The 23,498-nt window shown below is 43.3% G+C and overlaps 1 protein-coding gene across 1 annotated transcript in view; it reads right to left on the minus strand.

Annotated features, from left to right (window-relative positions):
• The window catches only part of CATSPERB (cation channel sperm associated auxiliary subunit beta), a gene marked incomplete at both ends in the record, with an annotated part of 90,033 nt that extends 66,964 nt beyond the window's left edge, over window positions 1-23,069 (minus strand). Inside the window, 7 exons of the mRNA XM_084629817.1 lie at window positions 1,082-1,200; window positions 2,163-2,255; window positions 5,960-6,109; window positions 15,527-15,665; window positions 20,224-20,376; window positions 22,254-22,351; window positions 22,934-23,069. Coding sequence (XP_084485943.1) covers window positions 1,082-1,200; window positions 2,163-2,255; window positions 5,960-6,109; window positions 15,527-15,665; window positions 20,224-20,376; window positions 22,254-22,351; window positions 22,934-23,069 — 888 coding nt within the window. The remainder of the gene's footprint in view (window positions 1-1,081; window positions 1,201-2,162; window positions 2,256-5,959; window positions 6,110-15,526; window positions 15,666-20,223; window positions 20,377-22,253; window positions 22,352-22,933) is intronic.
• Window positions 23,070-23,498: the final 429 nt, after the last annotated feature.

The raw sequence follows: 23,498 nt of genomic DNA on the forward strand, positions 1-23,498 counted from the left end.
ACACGGCAGGGGTTGCTTTTAGAGGAACTGAGGAGCTGGGGTCTACCTTTCGTTACCTGCAAGGCAAAGTGAGGGCTGGGTAGAGCTCTAAGGAGACTGTTTGAGTAGCTAACAGACTGGTGGTGTCAGGGAGCAGACAACCAATTCAGCACAAGCATGTCTCTCTCGCTGAGGCAGGGGTGGGGAGTAACAAGGTGACTCTCAGTCCTGGGCACCCTGAGAAATTGTCACAGCGTGGAGTTAAAAACACATTTCAGAATTTGGTCCACTGTAAGCAGTTAGGGACATAATGAAACAAGTTGCTTATAGAGAATATATGTGTGTGACTAAAAGGATTGAGCCTGCAAGTAAGGATTAATATCTTTCACTTCAGCGGAACTATTCACATGCTTAAAGTTAAGTATGTGCTTAAGTGCTTTGCTGGATGAAGACCAGAAGGCTCAGCATCTTGCAGCGTCAAGTTCTAAGTGATCAACCAACCTTCCACTTACTACTAGCGCTGATCAAATGAACGGTACTTGTGGCACAGCCAATGATTTGCAAAGGAGGATCCAATCCTTTTGCTGTGGTGGCAAAGCAACTCTGGTCAACCCATCCATATTTCGGTTTCAGAACATACAAGTTGGCAAGTCCATTGAAAACCCTGGCTTCAGACTAAGAGTAAAGGAACTTCTTGTATGGCTAGTTTAAATTAGATGACCCAAAAGATCTCTTCTGGTGTTAAAGTTTATTAATCTAATAAATAGTTAAAAGGAGCATGACTAAATGTTCTACATTTCTCACAAAACATTTTTACAATAAGATTACTCTATAAATTAACTGTTATGCTATGGGACAGTTGTATTTCCTTATTCTGAATTTTAACAATCCTGTATCTTCCTTTATTCCTAATTTCCTAATCTCATGTTAAAAGGCTGAGAAAAACATAATCCTGCTAGTCACACAAGTTAAAATCTCCCTTACCTATATTTCCATGAGGACTTCTCCATAAATAACTGTGCATAATTGTGCAAACTTATTTGTCTTAAACTTTGCAAATATGGCTTAAAAAGTTACTTAATGTAAAAGAAAACTCACATACATTTAAAATCCTTCCAGATGGATAGCGTAGATCTTGACTGATAAAAAGGCCCAGTGTAGTGAGGATTATTAAATGATTATTCGTTAAGACTATATTCACAAGTGAAAGGCCAGCACAATCTTATGGAAGAGAAAAAACAGCATTATGAATAATCACTGCTTTGTTTGCTTTGTGCATTCACACCTGTCATGACTATAGTCTACACGCAAGCCAAAGAATCATTTAGTCATTCAGAACATTTGTGGGTATCATTACAAGTGCTTGGTTCCTTTCTGGATTCAGCATATAAAATAATGAGACATTTTTACAAATCATGTAGGTTTTAGAATTTGACACTAATGCTATTTAGCTGGCCAGCCTGAACCTGAAAATAAAGGATAGGTAGTGTGGAAGTAGGGTTGTGTTTTTGCTGCTTCAGAATAGCTTCCAAAAAACGTATCTTTCTTCCCATAGGAACTGAGGATTCCTTTTGCCTTGCAGGTTATAGCATGAACTCTTTAAGAGTTTCCTAGTTCAGCTCAGCACTCACCCAGTACTTCAGATCTCACAAAGGACTGGGAGATGGCCCTTTCCAGAGCACACTTTCCACTCCTGTTAGCCAGGAGGGACAACTGTGGCAACTCTGTAATGTCCTTTTCTTCTCTCTGACAGGGTTCAAAGCATTACCTGTGATATTGACCTTTTCTCTTGTCTGGATTGAGAATGTAGTCAAGAAGGGAACCAAGACTGTTTCAAATTAGGTTCTACCACTTGCCACTGATCTAAGCAGGCCTTCCTTCTCTATGCATGCCTGCTATATATTTATAAATTTTGGTTTTATTATTATTTCTTAAGTTTTTTAGTTTTATTATGGACAATTATATACACATGGTGGTATATTTTGATGTAATTCAAGATGATCTCTACTGACCTCAAGGGGAGCAAATGTGGGTTGAAATGGGTCAGGGCATCCCACCAGCGTGGTTCTGTCAACAAGTCTAAGTGCAGACTTGAGTCTCTCACATGACAGTGTCATGAATGTACCACCCAAGCAACCAAGAACACTGCGCTTGTTAAATTATTAAGAACAAGAAGGAATTACCATCGTCTAGGAGACTACACAGGCTGTCTGTCATATTGAACCACTCTGTATCTCGAGATATAAATCCAGAATTGGTAACTCCTAAATAAATTCCTACCAAAAAAAAAAAAAAAAATCAAGATTGATGTACCAATGAAAGGAAAACGGACAATCTAAAAGCAGATTTTTCACAGTTAACGTCAGACTTGTTTTGTAAACATATCTTCTGGTACAATCATATGAGGCCAAATCCTATACTCTTCACTGCAGGCTTGGAAATGTGGTCTTCTATTAATCATTTCAATACAGAAACTTCTTTGTAACTTTTGAGTGAATGAGAACTGAGTAAGGACTCCGGGATCTGGCTACAGATATCCAAAGGTGTTTGAAACTCCATTGTCTTTGGTTTTGAACTACTTTTCAGAGCTTTTAACTTGAATTTTGGGTCTTAAACCCCAAAATCAAAAGTAAAGTTCAGTTGAAACTGCCAAGTTTTACCTGTTTTCATACTGTGATTGGGAAACCATAGTGTTAGGGGGCTTATTCTTTCACCCACTTACTTCCCTGGTCCTTCTTGCATGAACAGAGAGCAACAATACCCGAAGTCCAAAGGTGCAAACAATTTGATGTTTATTGGGGTGAACTTCCAGCAAGCATGACTCCAGTTTCCTTCCTTAGTGTCCCCCTTCCCACCTCTGACACCACAGAGCCTTACACCTGTGTCACTGTTCCCATTCCTGCCCTTAGCCAAACATGATTCAAATTTCCCCACCCCCATCCCCTGTTCCCATTTCCCCCTTTAGCAAAACATGAAGTAGAAGGACCCAGAGAAGGAGATCTGTCTTTTTTCCCTAAAAGCTCTTTCTTCCCACTGCCATCCAATGTTTTACCAGAGGAAGAGGACAAGTCCTTCAGCACAGGAACATCAGAGACACAAGTGGAAAAGGCAGCAGGAGCACTTTCAGATGAGAGTGCTCAGATGTTTCTGTTCCTGGAAACCCAGGATCCATGATCAGAGGAAGGATGCATCAATCTCTCCATCATAAAAAGTTTTATCTGAGCTTCCCTGGCCTTTTGGTTGTCTTTGAACATAACTTACAGCTGACACATGATGTGCCCTTCCCTTAGGCCCAACAGCATCTAGGATGCCCATAGTTTAAAGGCATTATGGCCTTATACAAAGGGCAATTCTTAAAGCCTGGGATTTATGATCAGACAAAGTGACTGAACTCAGTGCTGAAAGTACCTCCCCCAAGCAAAATAAAACATTTCTTCACAAAGAGATGAAAGGAAATGCTATTAAAAAAAGAAAAAACACTATCCTAATCATTAAGTATGTGCTAACTATCAGACTACCTAGGACTATTCACATATACAGAAAAAGGCCACACAACTCAAAAAAGGCTCGGACACTGCAAGTTCTGACTGACTTGTAGCCACAGGTGGTGAGAAGGAACAGAGGGGTGGATCAATTCTTTATGCCCTTGGTTGGAGGCACGACGACATACAGGGTGCAAGTGTGGCCCCAGAAGACTGCGGAGCAAAAAAATTCATCTTGATAACCAACACTAGAATATATGCAGACAAGCAAGTGCAAAACCACCTCTCATCTCTTACCACTTGTGAGACTACCTGTTTTCATGCTTCTTCCTATGTCTGAAACAGATTCCCTGATCTAGTATGCCTTGAAAATTCACCTTCCTCCAAATCCCTACTCAAAATGTATTTATTTCAGCAAGGCTTTCACTCGTCCCTGCTCTCAGACCTCTCTTCATAATCCCATCATCTACTCTATATTATGGTTTGAGCACAATGGACTGAATCTTGAAGTCTCTACTCAGTCAAAACTCCTGTGCATGCCAAAAGGAGTTTGATTTGAGTGAGTAAAAAGCGAGTAGTAACTTCAGGATTCAGGCCAATATGTATTAAAGAGACGCATATGAGGGAATTGCTAAGAAGTGTCAGGACAGGCAGGCAGCCGGCTGTTACTGGAGCAGGAGCCCTCTGTCAGAACTACCAGGCAGCTGGGAGTGTTCCCAACAAGGTAAAAAGAAAAGGAGTGCTTGTGGCACCTTAGAGATTAACAAATTTATTTGAGCATAAGCTTTCGTGAGCTACAGCTCACTTCATCGGATGCTTGCAGTGGAAAATACAGTGGGGAGATTTTATAAACGCAGAGAACATGCGGATGCATTCAGTGGAGTGATGTTGAGCAGACTGGAGTGGCTGCTTTCATTAGCAGCCTCAATAGCTGCCTTGCTGTCATCTAGTTAAACCTGGCTTGTGGATTGGCTGGACCCTTAGGACTCACAGATAATGATCTCAGATGACTTGTGAGGCTCAGAACATGCAGGCTCAGGGATAACTCATCAGGCTCAGAACACTCATCACAAGAAGTGAGCGAAGACAATTTGAAAAATTGCTCTATCATTTTGCTTTTCTGTTGCTTTCCTTCCCTCCTGTCCTACCTCTATTTTGTTCATTTGGATTCTAAAATCTTTGGGTCTGTGAATTTATCATTTTACATGTCTATAAAGCCTTTGATACCAATGGTGCTATATAAATATTAAAATCAGCGTACCCAGCTCTAAAATGGATCATCATTTGGTTTGGTAGGTCTTCCCATGATGGTGTGACGGACCAGATTACCCATAAACTCTGCTGCTTTTTCCAACACATATAGCTAAACAATAGTAAGTTACTGAATAGCTCTATCTTTTCTTTGGTTTTTGTTTTACAAGATTACTGTTAAGCAAGTTTGTACTGGTTTTTACTTTTCAGCATTTGCTACATCTACCATTAGATGGCAGTGCTAACTTTTATTTGCACCTCTCTCCTAGTCTGTCTGAGATATTAAAGCCAATTTCACCATACTGTACAACAGAGTATAAGAGTGATTTTCTAAATGTGATCAAGTTTATCAGGACCAAAAGACATCTAATAATAGAAGGCCATACTAAAAATCAACCAATGGTCCATCCTCCAGCACAGGTTCATTGCTGGCTTCTTCAGGGAAGGTTTAAAACCTTCATAATTCAACTAAGTGTGCAACACTGCCCTATTGGGAATTATTTTCCTGAACCCAAATGATGAACAGCATGTATCTGGAAGCATGATACTTTAGACAGGATACTGGACTGGGGGACAACTTTGGTTTTGTTTCCAACTTTACCATCAATTTGCTAAACGATTGTGGTCAAGTTACATCACTCCTCAGTGCCTCAGATTGTTTTTACAACCGGAAATCTGAGGCACTGAGACCCACAAGTTATTTATGTGTTACATAAAAAAGCATGTCAGAGTGCCCTCTTCTGGGAATGAGCAAAATAGACGTGCCCAATTAAGACTTTTCTATACCATTCATTAAGTCAGGTGACAATCCTATTTCCTTTTTTCTTCTTTCTCCTCTAAACAGTGCTGGCCTTTTAATCTCTCTAAATGTCTCAATTTCAGTTGCTTTTTTCCAGACCTCTTCTCTTTCTGCTTTTCTTTTTTGAAATGAAGGAATGCACCCTAAGCTCAACAGTCAAAGTGAAGAGGTATCATTGATTTGCATAATGGAAACACAGTATTTTCTGAAAGTTTCTTTCTTCATCTTTTGGCTGTGATTGCACACTGGGCCAGACAATGTCACTGATCTGTCTAATTTTGGAAGGAAGGGTACAGATGTTTACATAAGGTAATGCAAAAGGTTCTATTTATTTCAGAACCCGGGACAGTATGTGAATAGTACACACTGTTCAATCCAATGTACATTGCCGTGCACTGGTCTACAGATTTATGGTGAATATATTCAAACAAACAGATACACAACTTACCATGTACTGTTTCGTTGCATATAAGAGCAATTACTGCCACATCATTAGCACAGGGGCATTTTGACACTGTGATATTTATTACATTGGGTATTAGAGCATTAATTTCAGTAGAGTGCATTAGTTTGCCAAGACTCCATTGAAGAAGAGGCTCTGCAGAAGAAAAAAGTCTAGATGTTTAAAATATGCCAAAGCATACACTGCATGTTTATTTAACCATCCTTACCACCTTTATATTTCATCGATAAACAGAAGACAAATATAATTCATTATAAGAGGCTAAGTAAAAAATGAACCTCAAGTGCCTTCACATTTGGAGTGCAATAGAGAAAGAATGTGCATGTGGACAAGTGCACATGTAAGGGCTTGCCTACACTACAGACGCTACAGTGGTACAGCTCCGGCACTGCAGCTGGGCTGCTGTAGCATAGACACTTGTTAGCATAGACACTTGTGTTTGTTTTAAACCCGTCTCAGTGACAATGGATTTTCCCCATCACTAGAGTAAATCCACCCCATGAGAGGCGGTAGGCAGGTTGATGGAAGAATTCATTCATTGACCTACCAGAGTCTACACTGTGGCTTAGGTTCGGCTTAACTAGGTCTCTCAAGGGTGTGAAAATTTTTAGGTGTTTTAGGTGTAGACCAGGTCTAAAATGAAGGATGCCATTGAAATATGAAATATGTTACTCACATGAAAAAAAGTGCAATGGCAAAAAGCACTTGCATGCAGCTTAGTGAAGAATGCATATCCTGCTGCTTAAAATAAAATTATGCACACAAAACAATGTTAAAAGAACATTGAGATTGCAAAGTCAAGCACTCAAGAGTTAGGAAATACCAGTGCAACCTTATTTCAGCCCCCTCTATGCATTGACAGTCTTTAATTGAATGCTCACATACTATTTTTTCCACACCCGCTTCCAGTCTCCTTTCCCAGCCAGTCCCAGTTCTCCCTCTTCTCACCCCAATTCCTTGTCCCCACAGCTTTCTTGCCCAGCCAGGCCCAGTTATTCCCTCCTGACTCCTCATCCAATCTGTCTCCCCACCCCTGCACAGACTCTCAGTTCTAGTCTCCATCCCGGGGTTCTTCATCCAATCTGTCGCTCCTCATCTCAGTCTCCATCTAGCCAATCCCATTTCTCTCCCCACATCCCAGCTCCTTCTCAGAACTCTATCCCTCTTCCTCCCCCACTGATTCCTACTCCCAGCCTTCCCTTCCCCCAGCTTCTTGTCCAACCTCAGTATACCCCTACCCCAGCCAAATGGGTCCCAGCCTCCCCTCCTGTTTCCCTCAGTGGCTCCCAGTCTCCTTCCTCCAACTACCATTCTTAGTTTCCTTGCCCAACCAGTCCCACCCTCCCCTCCCAAAAGCTGGTCTCCCCATCTTCTCTCTCAGTCCGTTCTAGTCTCCCCTTCTGACTCCTCCTCAGTTTCTCGCCCTTCTTCAGCTCCAGTCTCTCCAGACTTCCTTCCAATAAGAACATAAGAATGGCCATACTGGGTCAGACCAAAGGTCCATCAAGCCCAGTATCCTGTCCTCTGACAGTGGCCAATGGCAGGTGCCCCAAAGGGAATGAACAGATGGTTATCATCAAGTGATCAATGCCCTGTCATCCAATCCCAGCTTCTGGCAAACAGAGGCTAGGGACACCATTCCTGCCCATTTTGGCTAATAGCCATTGATGGACCTATTTTCCATGAATCTATCTAGCTTCCTTTTGAACCATGTTATAGCACTGGCCTTCACAACACCCTCGGGCAAGGAGTTCCAGAGGTTGACAGTACGTTGCGTGAAAAAATACTTCCTTGTGTTTCTTTTAAACCTGCTACCTATTAATTTCATTTGGTGGCCTCCTGTTCTTGTATTATGAGAAGGAGTAAATAACACTTCCTTATTTACTTTCTCTATACCACTCATGATTTTATAGACCTCTATCATATCCCCACTTGGCCTGGGTCTACACAAGTTTAGGTCAAAGTTAGCAGTGTTAGATCGATTTAACCCTGCACCCGTCCACACGACGAAGCCATTTTTGTCGACTTAAAGGGCTCTTAAAATCAATTTCTGTACTCCTCCCCGATGAGGGGATTAGCGCTGAAATCTACATTGCTGGGTTGAATTTGGGGTAGTATGGATGCAATTCGATGGTATTGGCCTCTGGGAGCTAACCTAGAGGTTCCATTGTGACTGCTCTGGACAGCACTTTCAACTCAGATGCACTAGCCAGGTACACAGGAAAAGCACTGGGAACTTTTGAATTTCATTTTCTGTTTGGCCAGCATGGCGAGCTCATCAGCAGAGGTGACCATGCAGTCCCAGAATCACAAAAGAGCTCCAGCATGGACCAAACAGGAGGTACTGGATCTGATCACTGTATGGGGAGACGAATCTGTGCTATCAGAACTCTGTTCCAAAAGACGAAATGCCAATATATTTGAAAAAAAAATCTCCAAGGGCATGATGGACAGAGGCAAAACAGGGACCCGCAGCAGTTCCGTGTGAAAATTAAGGAGCTCAGGCAAGCCTACCAAAAAACCAAAGAGGCAAACGGCCGCTCCGGGTCAGAGCCCCAGACATGCCGCTTCTATGCCCCTACCACTACCCCACCCCGTCCGTGGACACCTGCAAGGGGGGGGAGTCTCACGCAACAGGGATGATGATTTTGGGGATGAGGAAAATGATGATGATGAGGAGGAGGAGGAGGAGAGCGCACAATAGGCAAGCAGAGAAACCGTTCTCCCCGACAGCCAGGAACTGTTTCTCACCCTGGAGCCAATACCCTCCCAAGGCGGGCTCCTGGACCATGAAGCCAGAGAAGGCACTTCTGGTGAGCATACCTTTGTAAATATAATACATGGTTTAAAAGCAAGCATGTTTAATGATTAATTTGCCCTGAAGACTTGGGATGCATTCGCGGCCAGTACAGCTACTGGAAAAGTCTGTTAACATGTCGGGGGATGGAGCGGAAATCCTCCAGGGACATTATTAAGGGGACATTCAGAGGTGGCCATTCCTGCTGGGCTGTTTGCCTGTGGCTGAAAAGAAATCATCCCCGCTTTTAGCCACGCAGTGGGGTGTTCACACTGAGCTGTTCACGTTTGTCTGGCAAGGATCTTCCCTGATACTAGTCACGCAGTGGGAGGAGGGGTGAAGCGATTATCCCAGAGAATTGGGGGTAGGGGGGTTAGTTGGGTTTGTGCTGCATGTTAACCCAAAAACCGCAGCTCCTCCTTTTAAATGGCCAACCCAACGGGGGCTTGGTATGGGAAAGGAGGGCGCTGCTGTTTGAAACCATTCCCACATGTTATGAAGGTTGAAGAAGCCAAAAGACTGTGGCTTACCCATGGCTGCCTGCAAGCCAAATTCTGTTGCCCAGCCCTGCGTGTGTGATCTCTCACACCAAACCAGCAGGCCCTCAATATAAGAGGCAAAATGCGACCTTGTACCAAAAGCACATGTACTATGTAACGTTAACAGCTTGGTTCACTGTGAAAGAGTCTACCCATTGTTCTCTAAAATGGGTCTTTTTAAATACTATTCTCCCTATTTTTCCTCCCATAGCTGCAAATGTTTCAACGCTCCTCTTGTCTCCATCCCAGAGGCTAGTGCAGATAAGAAGGTGAAAAAAACACACTCGCGATGAAATGTTCTCTGAGCTCATGCAGTCCTCCTGCACTGAAAGAGCGCAGCAGAATGCGTGGAGGCAAACAATGGCAGAGTACAGGAAAGCAGAAAATGAACGCGAGGATAGGAGGGACGAGCAAGATGAGAGGATGCAGGAGCAAGAGGAGAGGTGGCAGCAGTGTGATGAGAGGAGGCAGGAAACAATGCTGAGGCTACTAGGGTATCAAACTGATATGCTCCGGCATCTGGTGGAGCTCCAGGAAAGGCAGCAGGAGCACAGACCGCCACTGCAGCCTCTGTGTAACCGCCTGCCCTCCTCCCCCAGTTCCATAGCCTCCTCACCCAGACGCCCTCCACGCGGACTGCCCAACCAACAGAAAGCTGGTATTCAATAAGTTTTGAAGTGCAGTGTGGCCTTGTCCTTCCCTCCTCCCCTCATCCACCACCTCACCCAGTGCTTCCCTCCTCCTGCACCCCTCCCGGGCTACCTTGGCAGTTATCCCCCTATTTGTGTGATGAATTAATAAAGAATGCATGATTTTGAAACAATGACTTTATTGCCTCTGCAAGCGGTGATCGAAGTGGGGAGGGCAGTTGGCTTACAGGGAAGTAGAGTGAACCAAGGGGCCGGGTTTTCATCAAGAAGAAACAAACAGAAGTGTCACACCGTACCCTGGCCAGTCATGAAACTGGTTTTCAGAGCTTCTCTGATGCACAGTGTGCCCCGCTGTGCTCTTCTAATTGCCCTAGTGTCTGGCTGCGCGTAATCAGTGGCCAGGCGATTTGCCTCAATCTCCCACCCTGCCATAAACATCTCTGCCTTACTCTTACAGATATTGTGGAGCACACAGCAAGCAGCAATAACAATGGGAATATTGGTTTCGCTGAGGTCTAACTGAGTCAGTAAACTGCGCCAGTGCGCTTTTAAACATCCAAATGCACATTCTACCACCATTCTACTTTTGCTCAGCCTAAAGTTGAACAGTTCCTTACTACTATCCAGGGTGCCTGTATATGGCTTCATGAGCCATGGCATCAAGGGGTAGGCTGGGTCCCCAAGGATAACATTTCAAGGGGCATTTAAACATCCCCAACAGTTATTTCTGGTCTGAGAAATAAGTCCCTTCCTACAAGTATTCAAACAGACCAGAGGTCCTGAAGATGCGAGCGTCATGTACCTTTCCCGACCATCCCACGTTGATGTCGGTGAAACATCCCTTGTGATCCACCAGTGCTTGCAGCATCACTGAGAAGTACCCCTTGCGGTTTACGTACTGGCTGCCAACGTGGTCCAGTCCCAAGATAGGGATATGCGTTCCGTCTATTGCCCCACCACAGTTAGGGAATCCCATTGCAGCAAAGCCATCCTCTATGACCTGCACATTTCCCAGAGTCACTACCCTTGATAGCAGCAGCTCAGTGAGTGCATTGGCTCCTTGGATCACAGCAGCCCCCACAGTACATTTGCCCACTCCAAACTGATTCCCCACTGACTGGTAGCTATCTAGCATTGGAAGCTTCCAGAGGGCTATCGCCACTCCCTTGTGAACTGTGTGGGCTGCTCTCATCTTGGTATTCTTGTGCTTCAGGGCAGGGGAAAGCAAGTCAAAGTTCCATGAAAGTGCCCTTATGCATGCAAAAGTTTTGCAGCCACTGGGAATCATCAACACTATGCAGTCCCACCACTCTGTGCTTGTTTCCTGGGCCCAGGATCGGTGTTCCATGGCATGGGCCTGCCCCATTGCCACCAGGATGTCCAAATTTCCGGGGCCCGTACTTTGAGAGAAGTCTGTGTCCATGTCCTCATCACTCTCATCACCGCGCTGCCATCGCCTCCTCGCCTGCTTTTGCAGGTTCTGGTTCTGCACATACTGCAGGATAATGCATGAGGTGTTTACAATGCTCATAACTGCCACAGTGATCCGAGCGGGCTCCATGCTTGCCGTGGTATGGTGTCTGCAGGAGAGCAGAGTTGCAGTGGAAGCGGTTGCTGACGACGAATGCCACGAGAATAGATATTTATAGAGAACGACGAGAGGACCTGTGAGGTGGATTCATGAGAGCAGGAGAGCAGAGTTGCAGTGGAGGACAACTTTTAGCACCACGCACATTTCCCAAGGAAGAACACACGTACCCGGGAGCCCATGACAGACAACATGGAGAAACTTGCTGTTGAGACAATAGCAGCAGAGCAGAGTTGCAGCAGAAGCGGTGGATGACGACCATTAGCAGTCCTACTGCACCATCTGCTGAAAGCAGTATGGCGTCCGCAAGGAAAAAAAGGTGCAAAACGATTGTCTGCTGTTGCTTTCACAGAGAGAGGGTCGACTGACGACGACATGTACCCAAAACCACGCGCGATAATGTTTTTGCCCCATCAGGTATTGGGAGCTTAACCCAGAATTCCAATGAGCGGCAGAGATTGTGGGAACTGTGGGGTAGCTACCCACAGTGCACCTCTCCATAAGTCGATGCTAGCCACGGTAGTGAGGACGCACTCCGGCGACTTAATGCGCTTAGTGTGGACATACACAATTGACTGTATAAAATAGGTTTCTAAAAATCAACTTCTATAATATTGACCTAATTTCATAGTGTAGACATACTCTTAGTTGCCTCTTTTCCAAGCTGAAAAGTCTCAGTCTTATTAATCTCTCCTCATTTGGAAGCCGTTCTATACCCCAATCATTTTTGTTGCCCTTTTCTGAACCTTTTCCAATTCCAATTTCTATTTTTTGAGATGGGGTGACCACATCTGCATGCAGTATTCAAGGTGTGGGCATACCACAGATTTATATAGAGGCAATATGATATTTTCTGTCTTATTATCTATCACTTTCTTGATGATTCCCAACATTCTGTTAATTTTTTTTTTAAACTGCCACTGCATATTGAGTGGATTTCATAGAACTATCCACAATGACTCCAAGATCTCTTTCTTGAATGGTAACAGCTAATTTAGACCCCATCATTGTATATGTACAGTTAGGATTATGTTTTAATGTGCATTACTTTGCATTTATCAACATGAAATTTCATCTATTTTGTTGCCCAGTCACCCAGTTTTGGGAGATCCTTTTGTAGCTCTTTGCAGTCTGCCTGGGCCTTAACTATCTTGAATAGTTTTGTATCATCTGCAAATTTTGCCACCTCACTGTTTAACCCCTTTCCAGATAGTTTATGAATATGTTAAATAGGATTGGGCCCAGTACAGATCCCTGGGGGACACCACTATTGACCCCTCTCCATTCTGAAAACTGACCATTTATACCTACCCTTTGTTTCCTATCTTTTAGCCAGTTACCAATCCATGAGAGAACCTTCCCTCTTATCCCATGACTACGTATTTTGCTTATGAGCCTTTGGTGAGGGACCTTGTCAAAGGCTTTCTGAAAATCTAAATACACTATATCCACTGGATCTCCTTTGTAAGCATGCTTGTTGACCCCCTCAAAGAATTCTAGTAGATTGGTGAGCCATGATTTCCCTTTACAAAAACCATGTTGACTATTTCCCAACAAATTAAGTTCATCTATGTGTCTGACAATTTTCTTTACGATTGTTTCAACCAATCTGTCCGATACCAAAGTGAGGCTTACTGGCGTACTCCTTTCCCTCCCCCTGGTCTAGATTTTGTCCCCTTTGCATTCAGATCAGATGGCTTCCTCCCCCACACTACCTGGGTGCCAGCAGGGGGGGAAGGTGTCATTGAGAGCACAGGAGAGACGAGCTCTGTAAGCTCACTTCCAGTGCATAGCCCCACCCAGGACCAGAACAGTGTCTCCTTCTGAGCCTCTGAACTGAAGCATACACCATACTCACAGAGTAAATGAGTATGTGTAGTGTATTCAGCACTAGGAGCTGTGAGGCGGTGGCACATGCTCAGTGAGGATGGAATCTCTAGATCCGAACGGTTAAAAGCCGAGAAATTTCTACTGAGGATGTTTCAGAGTAGCAGCCGTGTTAGTCTGTATTCACAAAAAGAAAAGGAGTACTAGTGGCACCTTAGAGACTAACCAATTTATTTGAGCATAAGCTTTTGTGAGCTACAGCATCCAATGAAGTGAACTGAAAAGGAGTACTTGTGGCACCTTAGAGACTAACCAATTTATTTGAGCATGAGCTTTCGTGAGCTACAGCTCACTTCATCGGATGCATGCCGTGGAAACTGCAGCAGACTTTATATATACACAGAGAATATGAAAAAATACCTCCTCCCACCCCACTGTCCAGCTGGTAATAGCTTATCTAAAGTGATCATCAGGTGGGCCATTTCCAGCACAAATCCAGGTTTTCTCACCCTCCACCCCCCTCACAGAGTGAATTTGTGTGGGGGGGTGGAGGGTGAGAAAACCTGGATTTGTGCTGGAAATGGCCCACCTGATGATCACTTTAGATAAGCTATTACCAGCTGGACAGTGGGGTGGGAGGAGGTATTTTTTCATATTCTCTGTGTATATATAAAGTCTGCTGCAGTTTCCACGGCATGCATCCGATGAAGTGAGCTGTAGCTCACGAAAGCTCATGCTCAAATAAATTGGTTAGTCTCTAAGGTGCCACAAGTACTCCTTTTCTTTTTGCGAATACAGACTAACACGGCTGTTACTCTGAAACCTGTCATGAAGTGAACCGTAGCTCACAAAAGCTTATACTCAAATAAATTGGTTAGTCTCTAAGGTGCCACTAGTACGCCTTTTCTTTTTACTGAGGATGTGCAAACTGTGATTTTTCAAAGGTTTATAACTTGTTGTGACAGGAAGCTATCAGCAGCACCCAGTTTACTGACATTGCAGCAGCCTGCTGCAAGCCTAGCTGAGGGCAATTACACATTCTCTGGGGATTGTGAGCATCTGGCTGACAATCACTGAGCTAACAAGGTAACTGGGAAGAATATAAGGGGAGGAAACAGGAAGCCAGGGGAACTCCAGGGCAGTGCAAGAAGAGCTCAGCTCAGAGGGTGAGCCAGGGCTGGGGAGTGAGAGCTGCAGGGAAGCTGGTCCTTGTTATTAGCCTGTGTTGCATATTCTTGTGAAGAAAGAGGGAAATAAATGCACACGTTGGTGAAAGATAAATGACATGGTGTAGGATTGTGACTATGAACCATCTGAACTGGCAGGCAGTGAGGTTCACCAGGTAGTGATGGAGGCACTTCGAGTAGATTTTCACAGGGTCAGGAAAAAGCACAAGGGGTTGGCCTGACACAAATTTTAAGTCCCTGTTCCAAAGCAGGAGGGCTGCTAGATCATTTCAAAGTATTTTTTAATGGGGAAAAACATATTTTCCTCTTAGCCTTGTTCTTGGAAACAGCTGAACTATACTGGCTGAAATTAAAAATATATCAGCCTGAGGCGGACACCAGATATAGAAAACTTCAGCCCAAACCACTGAAATTTCACAAAGTTCTAAGCAACTGAAAACAGGAGATTTTTCATGGGAAGTATGGGCAACCTTAATTCGGCAGTGTTGCCAGCTCCTCCAATAATAACCATGTTACAAGACAATAGATTTAATAAAGAAATTAGGAAGGCTCTTTAGTTTGCTTTACAGAAGGGATATAGTTTTCTTATAAAATTAACAGAAAAAGGTGCACTGATCATCTTGTTATATCTTTCTACAGACAGAACTTTTTAGATGAACTCTGTCCTGTAGTGATGTTTTACAATAACTATATGAATATGATTAAGGCATTTTAGCATTTGTAGCCCCAGATTAGAAGAAATTGATCTTTAAAGAATTTTTTCAGTTTTTCCCTAATGGTGTCACTACAGGGCAGAGTTAGGTTACTTGTGTGCTTTAGCAGTATGTTTCCATATCTTAAAATGTTTAGATTTAAGTGCAAGCTTAACTCAGACTAATATCCTTAACTCCATTTTACCAGGGTTTTTATTTTATTTTATTTTTTTAAAGAATCCTACACGATTCTCTTTCTAAATGTATCTTACCTCTAAAAACATCTAGTAGCGTTCCTTCAGTACTAAACAGGTTTAATCCATGATGCATGGTGAATTTTACAAACCATTCCTCTATTGGAGCAATATCTGGTTGAACATAAAGTGAATACAAATGGATAGCATTTAGAGTCTTATAAAAACACAACAGAAAAGTGATTCGCACAGAAGGTTCTTTCTTCATACTTCAGTCTGCCTTCATACAATGGTTTTCCCATAACTTGAATTCACCCAAACTGAATAACTTCCCATGATACCCTGTTTATAAAAGAACCAAACAATTCTGAAGCCCTCATTCAGCCAAAACTCTCATTGAGGTCAATGGGAAGGTCTCTTAAATAAGTACTGAATAAAATTGAGTAAAGCGCATCAGGATCTGGTCCAAAGACCATTCGTTATGTGGCTTCATTTCTCAACATCTCACATAAAAAGGTGACCTAATACACAGAATATATAAGATGTAGTATATCTGGATTTTTAAAAAGCTAAAAGATACGTCTCACTGACTCCTGCTCAAAATATTTATCCGCGTTGTCTTGGATACGAACACTACCACACAGAATGAAAAAGAGCTGAAGGACCGCCAACTAGGAAACTGCTAATATACAACACATAGAGCTATGCGGCTCTCTAGTCTGACATGGGTTTATTTAACATCTTTATTAAATAAGCGATAGTGGGAGTAAACCAAATAATGAAATTAACAGATTATATTACATTAGGAGGAACTGTGAACGCCAGTGACAGCAGAGAAATATTCCCGCATATATTAGAAAGGAGGACAGAACATAACAAAAGGATTCAGATTGGGAAAGTGAAAACCAATACAGAGGAGGAAAAACAAATAGGAAAAACAGATATGCAAGGCAGGGAATGAACATGGAAAGCCGTAACTCTGTAAGAAACAGAGGTGATAATGGACAACAAACAGGAGTTTCCAATGCAATATGCCAATGTAATTTTGGCTACGAAGACATGAAATCTCAACCAGGGAGAAGATAGTCATTGGCAAAGGTTATTCAAAAATAGGTGCCTAAAATTAGGCACCTAAATAAGTCTGGGCTGATTTGTTAAGTGATGAGCACCTTCAGCTGTCACTGAAATTCATTCAGAATTGCATAACTCAATATCAAAAAGATATTAACAAATTAAATGAAGGTGAAGAAAATAAAAATGATTATGCATCCGATGAAGTGAGCTGTAGCTCACGAAAGCTTATGCTCAAATAAATTGGTTAGTCTCTAAGGTGCCACAAGCACTCCTTTTCTTTTTGCGAATACAGATCAACATGGCTGTTACTCTGAAACCTAGATTTGTAAGGAAAGTTTAACAAGGCTAACTATTTAGAGAATGGGTAAGAGATTACTATATGGGGACATGATCTACAAGTCTGTGAGGGGGGCCAAGAATGAAAAGGACTTACATAGGGTGGTACAAAGCAGCAGCATAGCTAGGACAGAAAAACTGGGTGAGCCCTGGCTTTTGGGTGGGTGGGCAATGATGGGAGGATGTGGAGAGCAGGACAGGAAGGACCGGGGGGTGGGGTGCAGGAGGGATTCCATGCCCTGGAGAGGGGGAGGAGGGATAGGTTGCCTTGGGGAGGAGGGGCATGAAGGGGAGGGACTGCAGAAGGGATCCAATGCCCTGGGGAGGGGAGTAATAGGGCTAGGGGAGTCTGCCTCCCCCTACTTCCTTTACCGCTCAGCAGGCACCTGGGACGCACAGGCTGCGGGGTGTGCCCATAGGGTGGAGGGGGGGCCCGCTGGGGCTCGAGCTCTGCCCGCCCCTCCCAACCCCGGCTTGGTGTCATGTTCTCCTCCTGCTGGCGCCGCGCGCTGCTGTCCCAGTCTCTGGCCCCAGCGCTAGCGCCCCCCCATGAGGCAAAGAGCAGGTAAACCTAGTAGTAATGGGATGAAATTAAGAAGAGGAAAACTTCAGTTGAAGTTGAGGGAGAACATGGTGATAGTGATATATATGTAACTAAAAATATAGTTTTTACCTGTATTATATGTAATATTTCTTCTAGGGATATCAATAGTCCAGGTAGACTGATTTTCTTCCTTTCATTAAAAAAAATCAATGCAATATTTTAGTTCTCTGTGATTCTAAGTCACACATTTTATTTTTCCCTTTTTCCCATTATTTTCAAAGGGTGTCAAAAACTTTGGGTTAAAATCATCTGTGATGAAATGGAAGCACTGCAATCACACAAACGGCTGTCAGATTCTCTCTTTTATGGTACTTATTCATTACAATTCACACTTTATATCAATACGTGGATGATGGCTAAAACTCATTGAAAAGAATAAGCATGATTCCATTCCTCACCGTGAAGCCATGGCAGAGTGAGCTTGGCCCTACAAGTAATTACCCAGGGTTCTAGGTGGGCTTGTAAAGCCCAAGCTGAAGCATGCACTACTATGGCTTCCCTGCTCCAGTACCCAAATTAGCAAGATTAAAACTAGCTCAGGTATGTCAGCTCGAGCTTCAACCACACCCTGTGACTACAGCACAGGCATGCCTCAGCCTATATTAGGGTGAAGTTAATGGTGACACACCAGAATGTATTTGGCTCATTTGGATCCTTTATCCTTTGCTTCCACCTCATTGAATCCTGGTATCACACCAACCCAGTTCTTCCAGGTGAAATGTGTAGGATGCATGCAGCTCCATGTGAAGCACATGCTCTTGATCAGTCAGTGAAGGTTGCTCAAAATGCCCACTGCTTTTTACAGCTAGTGCCTGATGCTGCTGCCTTTGTAGCACCCCCACCCCTGAACACAAACAAAAATTATAGCCTGCTCTAAATTTCAAAGGTTTTTCCAGTGTAGCTATATTAGCTGGGGGTGGGTGATTTTTTTACTGATATAATTGTACCAATTGAACCCCAGACTAGACACAGTTATATGGATATAAAGGTGACTTATAGCAGTATAAGTAATTTCCTTTCCTGTACAGAAATAAATTATGCCAAGATAAAGCACTTTCATCCTGGTATAACAGCATCCAACACTAGGGGGAGTTATATCACTTGAACTATGCTATGATAGGAGGGGCACTCACTTCCTGAGAGACTCCTAGCGGATGGGTGTAGTAATGCAACCTTCTCCTGCTCCTGGAACTCCACGTAGGTTGCCAGCCTCACTGGACAAATATTCAGTGATGCAGCCCTCTGGCCAAGTCCCATATTCAAAATGCACCACTTCTGGGGCAGCAAAGAGTTCACTAAACTGCCTGCCCCCACCAAGGTCATCAGCCCCATCTCCGGGCCCTCTAAATTGAGCCCTCTGCTTGGGCTTCTGAAGAAGCCTAGTTCCCTTCTTAGAGCTTAGGACACTTTGCCAGTGGGGGAACCCAGGCGCGCTCACTACTCCAGGTTCCAGCCCAGGGACCCTATCCACAGCAGCCCCATATAGCCTCCTTTAATTAGTTGCTGCTGTTTTCCCTGGGCCTCTTCCCACTTGGTCCCTTTGTCTTCACCTGTTATTGTAAGGTTACAGTTCTCAGGTCCTCCCTTTTTCCCCTGTTTCAGTAAATGCAGCCAGTCAAGCTCCTTGGGGCAAAGAGGAGCACCCTTCCTCAGCCCTCTGGTCCCAGCCAGGAACTGGCCTGCGAAGGCCCTGCAGCTCCTTTTACCTGAGCCTGCTGGGTTTTGATTAGCTGCTTCCTTGCAGCCTTTGTAGACAGGCCTGGAGGACCCACTTCTGCTGCTCCTTTCCTGGGGCAAGGTGTAGTAGGACCACAGACCCTCCCGCAGGAGGCCACAAAGGCCTGATGCCCCCTTCACATATACTGATACAGTTACAGAATAGTGGTACAACTTGTGTGTGTAGATAAGGCCTTAAAGCTCCGGGGATGGCTTGAATAGGTAGCCACAGCAGGACTAGCATTCAGATCTGATTCAACACTGCTGAAATTTCAGACTGTCTCATCAACTGATGTCCCAAAATGGAGGAAATAAGATTTTGTCATACTTATTCTGGGTTGTAATGCACTGTTCTGAAATGCCTGCAAAGCATGAACGAAGTGTAGGGAAGAAGGGTGGCATCCGGAACCTGAATTTCTGTTTGTTCTGGGTTTAACTCGAATTCTTACCTGCCGTTAAAATGGTGCATTTGGAATAGCTTGAAACTTTGAAAGGTTGCAGCATTTCCTTTCTCTGTGCAGATAAGGCTCTGTCATTCCATCCAGATCCCAACCTAGTGCATTTCCTTCTCAATTGGTTTGAAGCTTGCTAGTGGTTTGATTTGCTGGCCTGTAGCTAGCTCTTCTAGGTTCTCCTGAATGTTGCTTTGCCTCCTGTTCCTCTGCCCATGCCTCCCTATTTGGTGCCCCCTCTCTCCACCTACCTCTCACATTCCATTCCTTACTGCTCCAAATTACACATCTCATATCTCAGAAATAGCCCAAGCCACCACACACCTGACCCCTTAGCTGCGACTACCATTTCTCCCTACTTCATTCCTGAACTATAAAAAGGTATGAAGGGGTTAAATTGAACTCAGCCTTATTTAAGTGCAGTTCTTCTGTATTTGTATCTAATTCTGACAAATGCAAAGGTAATCCAACAGCCTGGTAGGAAGCAAAAAGGGCTAAATGAGAGGAACTGGCTAAAACTGCTTTTTTACACTGTCCAGTGCTTGCCAAATTACTGTTTATCAAACATGCATTGAAAAAGAACAAAATGTTACCAGTTTCATTCTGAAGTAGAAGATCCCAGAATAGGTACTGTTGAAGATCTGAATGCTGGGAGCAAGCCCTGATGAGGTATATTGCAGAAGAAGCCTTTTTCTGTTCTCCAAAGTATCCTCCTGATTTACATTATATAAATGACAGCTGATTTTCTTTGAGGAGGAAAAAAGCCACAAACTTTTAGCAGGGGAACACCTTTCTTCCCCCAACATGCTGCAGTTACCAAAATGATCAAACACTCAACAGGCCAATTTAGGTGGATTAATTAGTGGGATTAGATTGCATATATCAATTTGCCCTGCAAATAAACATATTGTAAATCCATGACCAGCTAGGGCTTCACAGTTATCACTACAATGAAGTTCAGCATGGCTGTAATGTGCAAGTCAACCGTGGGTATAGGAATAAGATCCTCTAGTTCCAAAAGCACAGTCCCTTACCACTTGAGGTAAAAGAGAATCTTCATTAATAGTTATCAGGATAGGGTCAGTTGATGAGTTCTGATTTTGTCAGTAGAGGTAATTACAATGTAATTAAATACAAAACCCGATATTATTACAAAGTTAATTTTCAAAATGTGGCCTCTGCCTATCTGTGTGAAAGCAACTTCACATGCACCATCACTTCTATATGTAAGTTTTACACACTACAGCTATGATTTTTATGCACTAACTGTAAAAGGAAAACAAATTTATGCATGCAAGTCTGAACAATCAGGGTCATCCAAATGTGCAGGCAAATGATCAAAATTTACAAGTGATAGCATGCAAAAACTACAGTTGCAAATGATTGCAGGTGCACAATTACACACCTTGAGTTTAAACATCAAGGCTTGAGTTTAAACATCAAGATCTGGCTGTCAGATTTTGAAATCTGGAAAGCTGGCCATTGATGCATAAGACAGAACAGAATGCAGGTCTGCAATTAAGTAGTCTTTGCAGCTGCAATAGTAGAAAATGTGTACTTGCCTATGAAATTCAAATGTATGTGACTCCAAATATATTTTAAAAAGAGGTACTGTATATGCAGTATAATAATGTGCCATTTTTAGTGTCACATTGGTGACTGTGATGGGGTGGCTGCCCCTTATGGGCAGAAAAGGGGTTAAAAGCAGCCCTAGGGAGGCAGCTAATTAGAAAAGGGCTGAGAGGAGTAGCCAATCATGGTCCAGCAGGCCCATATAAGAACGGCAGCAGACAGGGGAACTAGAGAGAGTTCCAGGCTGGCTGCTAGGGCCTGCAGGCTAAGGCAAGAGCAGAAGAGGGTGCTGGAGCTGCATGGGAAGTGGCCCTGGGATAATGGACTGCAGCTGTCACTGAGGAAAGTGGCTGGACGGAAACTGCAGGTCCCCTGGAAGGGGAGAACCCAGAGTGTGACACAGCTGGAGGGCAGTGTCATGAAGAGGATGCTGTGGTCCTGGGAGTGACATGGGTCCAGGAGCAGAGGTGACAGTGGGCGGGATACCACCAGAAGAGGGTGCAGAGCTAATTCCTAAGACAGCCAGTCGGAGGTGCTGCAGTGGTGAGTTCCACACTGTCACAGTGACCAAAGTTTGCTTTTGCATAGAGAGAGACAGACAGACAGACGGAATAGTTCTCCTGGGATAATTCCAGTCTATTGTTAAATATATCTATTAGTAAAAATACGCCGATGAAGAATGGACACATGACGAATACTCAGATCATTTGGTCATTGAGATGTTAGGTAAGAGCAGTAATTAGTTGCAACTGTATGGGAAATTAGCTTTTTGAATGGTGTCACATCATTGCACTCTTCAGTGCCATAGGTCAACTCTAAAATCTAATTTGTTACCTTGAGGTCATCATTCAATCAAGCTAATGAGAATTATTTCACGTTTAATTAAGTCCTTATTATACATGACAAGTTTACATATATGTTAACTCCTTCAACTCCTAAGAGGAATTAATTCACAGTCCTTGAATTATAATAAAATAGTAAACCACAGTGCTGTACTTTTTATCTATATGCATTAAACAATTACAAATATAAAGCTTAACTGGGAACTTACCAAATTTTGTGAACCAAGGTACAATTTAATGACTTTGGGCTTTGGGCTTGCATCATCTAATGGTTCAGTATAGCAAGAGAAACTTGAATTCTCCTTCACTGAGGGAGACAAAAATATAGTTTAATCATTAAAATATCCTTTGTAGAAATGTCTGTTAAAGCTAAATATTAATTTTGGAAAGGAAAAAGGCAGTGTACTAACTTGTACTAGGTATAAGGAAAATTAGCAAGCACATTATAGAAAAAAATTACACTCATCTATCAGGACCTGATCATAGAAATGTAGGACTGGAAGGGACCTTGATAGGTCATTTAGTCCAGAAGAGCTGAGGCAGGACCAAGTAAATGTAGACCAGGCCTGACAGGTGTTTGTCCAACCTGTTCATAAAAACCTCTAATAATAGAGATTCCACAACTTCCCAAGGTAATGTGTTCGAGTGCACCTCCCTTAACTTTTAGGGAGGTGGTGGAATCTCCTTCCTTAGAAGATTTTAAGATCAGGCTTGACAAAGCCCTGGCTGGGATAATTTAGTTGGGGATTGGTCCTGCTTTGAGCAGGGGGTTGGACTAGATGACCTTCTGAGGTCCCTTCCAACCCTGATATTCTATGATTCTATAATACCTTGACATTTAGAAAGTTATTCCTAATGTCTAATCTTTGGTACAATTCAAGACCATTACTTGTCTTCTCCTCCGTGGTTAAGGAGAGTGTGTGAGAGAGTCCAAAGGCACTGATTTTGAATGAAATACCCAAGACAAAGTCTGACTGCTTTGAAAGGATACGGCCAGATGCATCTTTTTGCAAAAGCTTTCCCATCATAATGAACAACCACGAAATACTCACAACCCAACCAAGCAGGCGTTATTTGAATCTCTCACTAGCTACTGTTCTGGGCATTATCTGTCTTCTTTCAGCAGAATACAGTTTTCTCAGGGTGATGTAGGTAGCTAGGTATTTTGTAATGAAGCTGGGTTGTGATCCATTGATGGCTTTGTAGAACTAGGCTAAAGCCGAGAAATTGGCATTGAAAACAATTTGGGAGGGAGAGGGGAATGCAGAAATCTGTCGTGTGATCTCAATGGCTTCTTCTGCTGAAAAGACAGGCTGCTTCATTCTCCGCAAGCTGGAGTTTCAGTATTATTTCTACCTTCAACTCTAGGAGCAATCTTACATTAATTATATTGGTTGTGACAAATGCATGGATTGTTTTTGTCAAGTCTTCATCTTAAAGGAATATGCACAGTC

The sequence above is a fragment of the Lepidochelys olivacea genome, assembly GCF_965140295.1.
Source record: "Lepidochelys olivacea isolate rLepOli2 genome assembly, chromosome: 6".
Classification (NCBI taxonomy): Eukaryota; Metazoa; Chordata; order Testudines; family Cheloniidae; genus Lepidochelys; species Lepidochelys olivacea.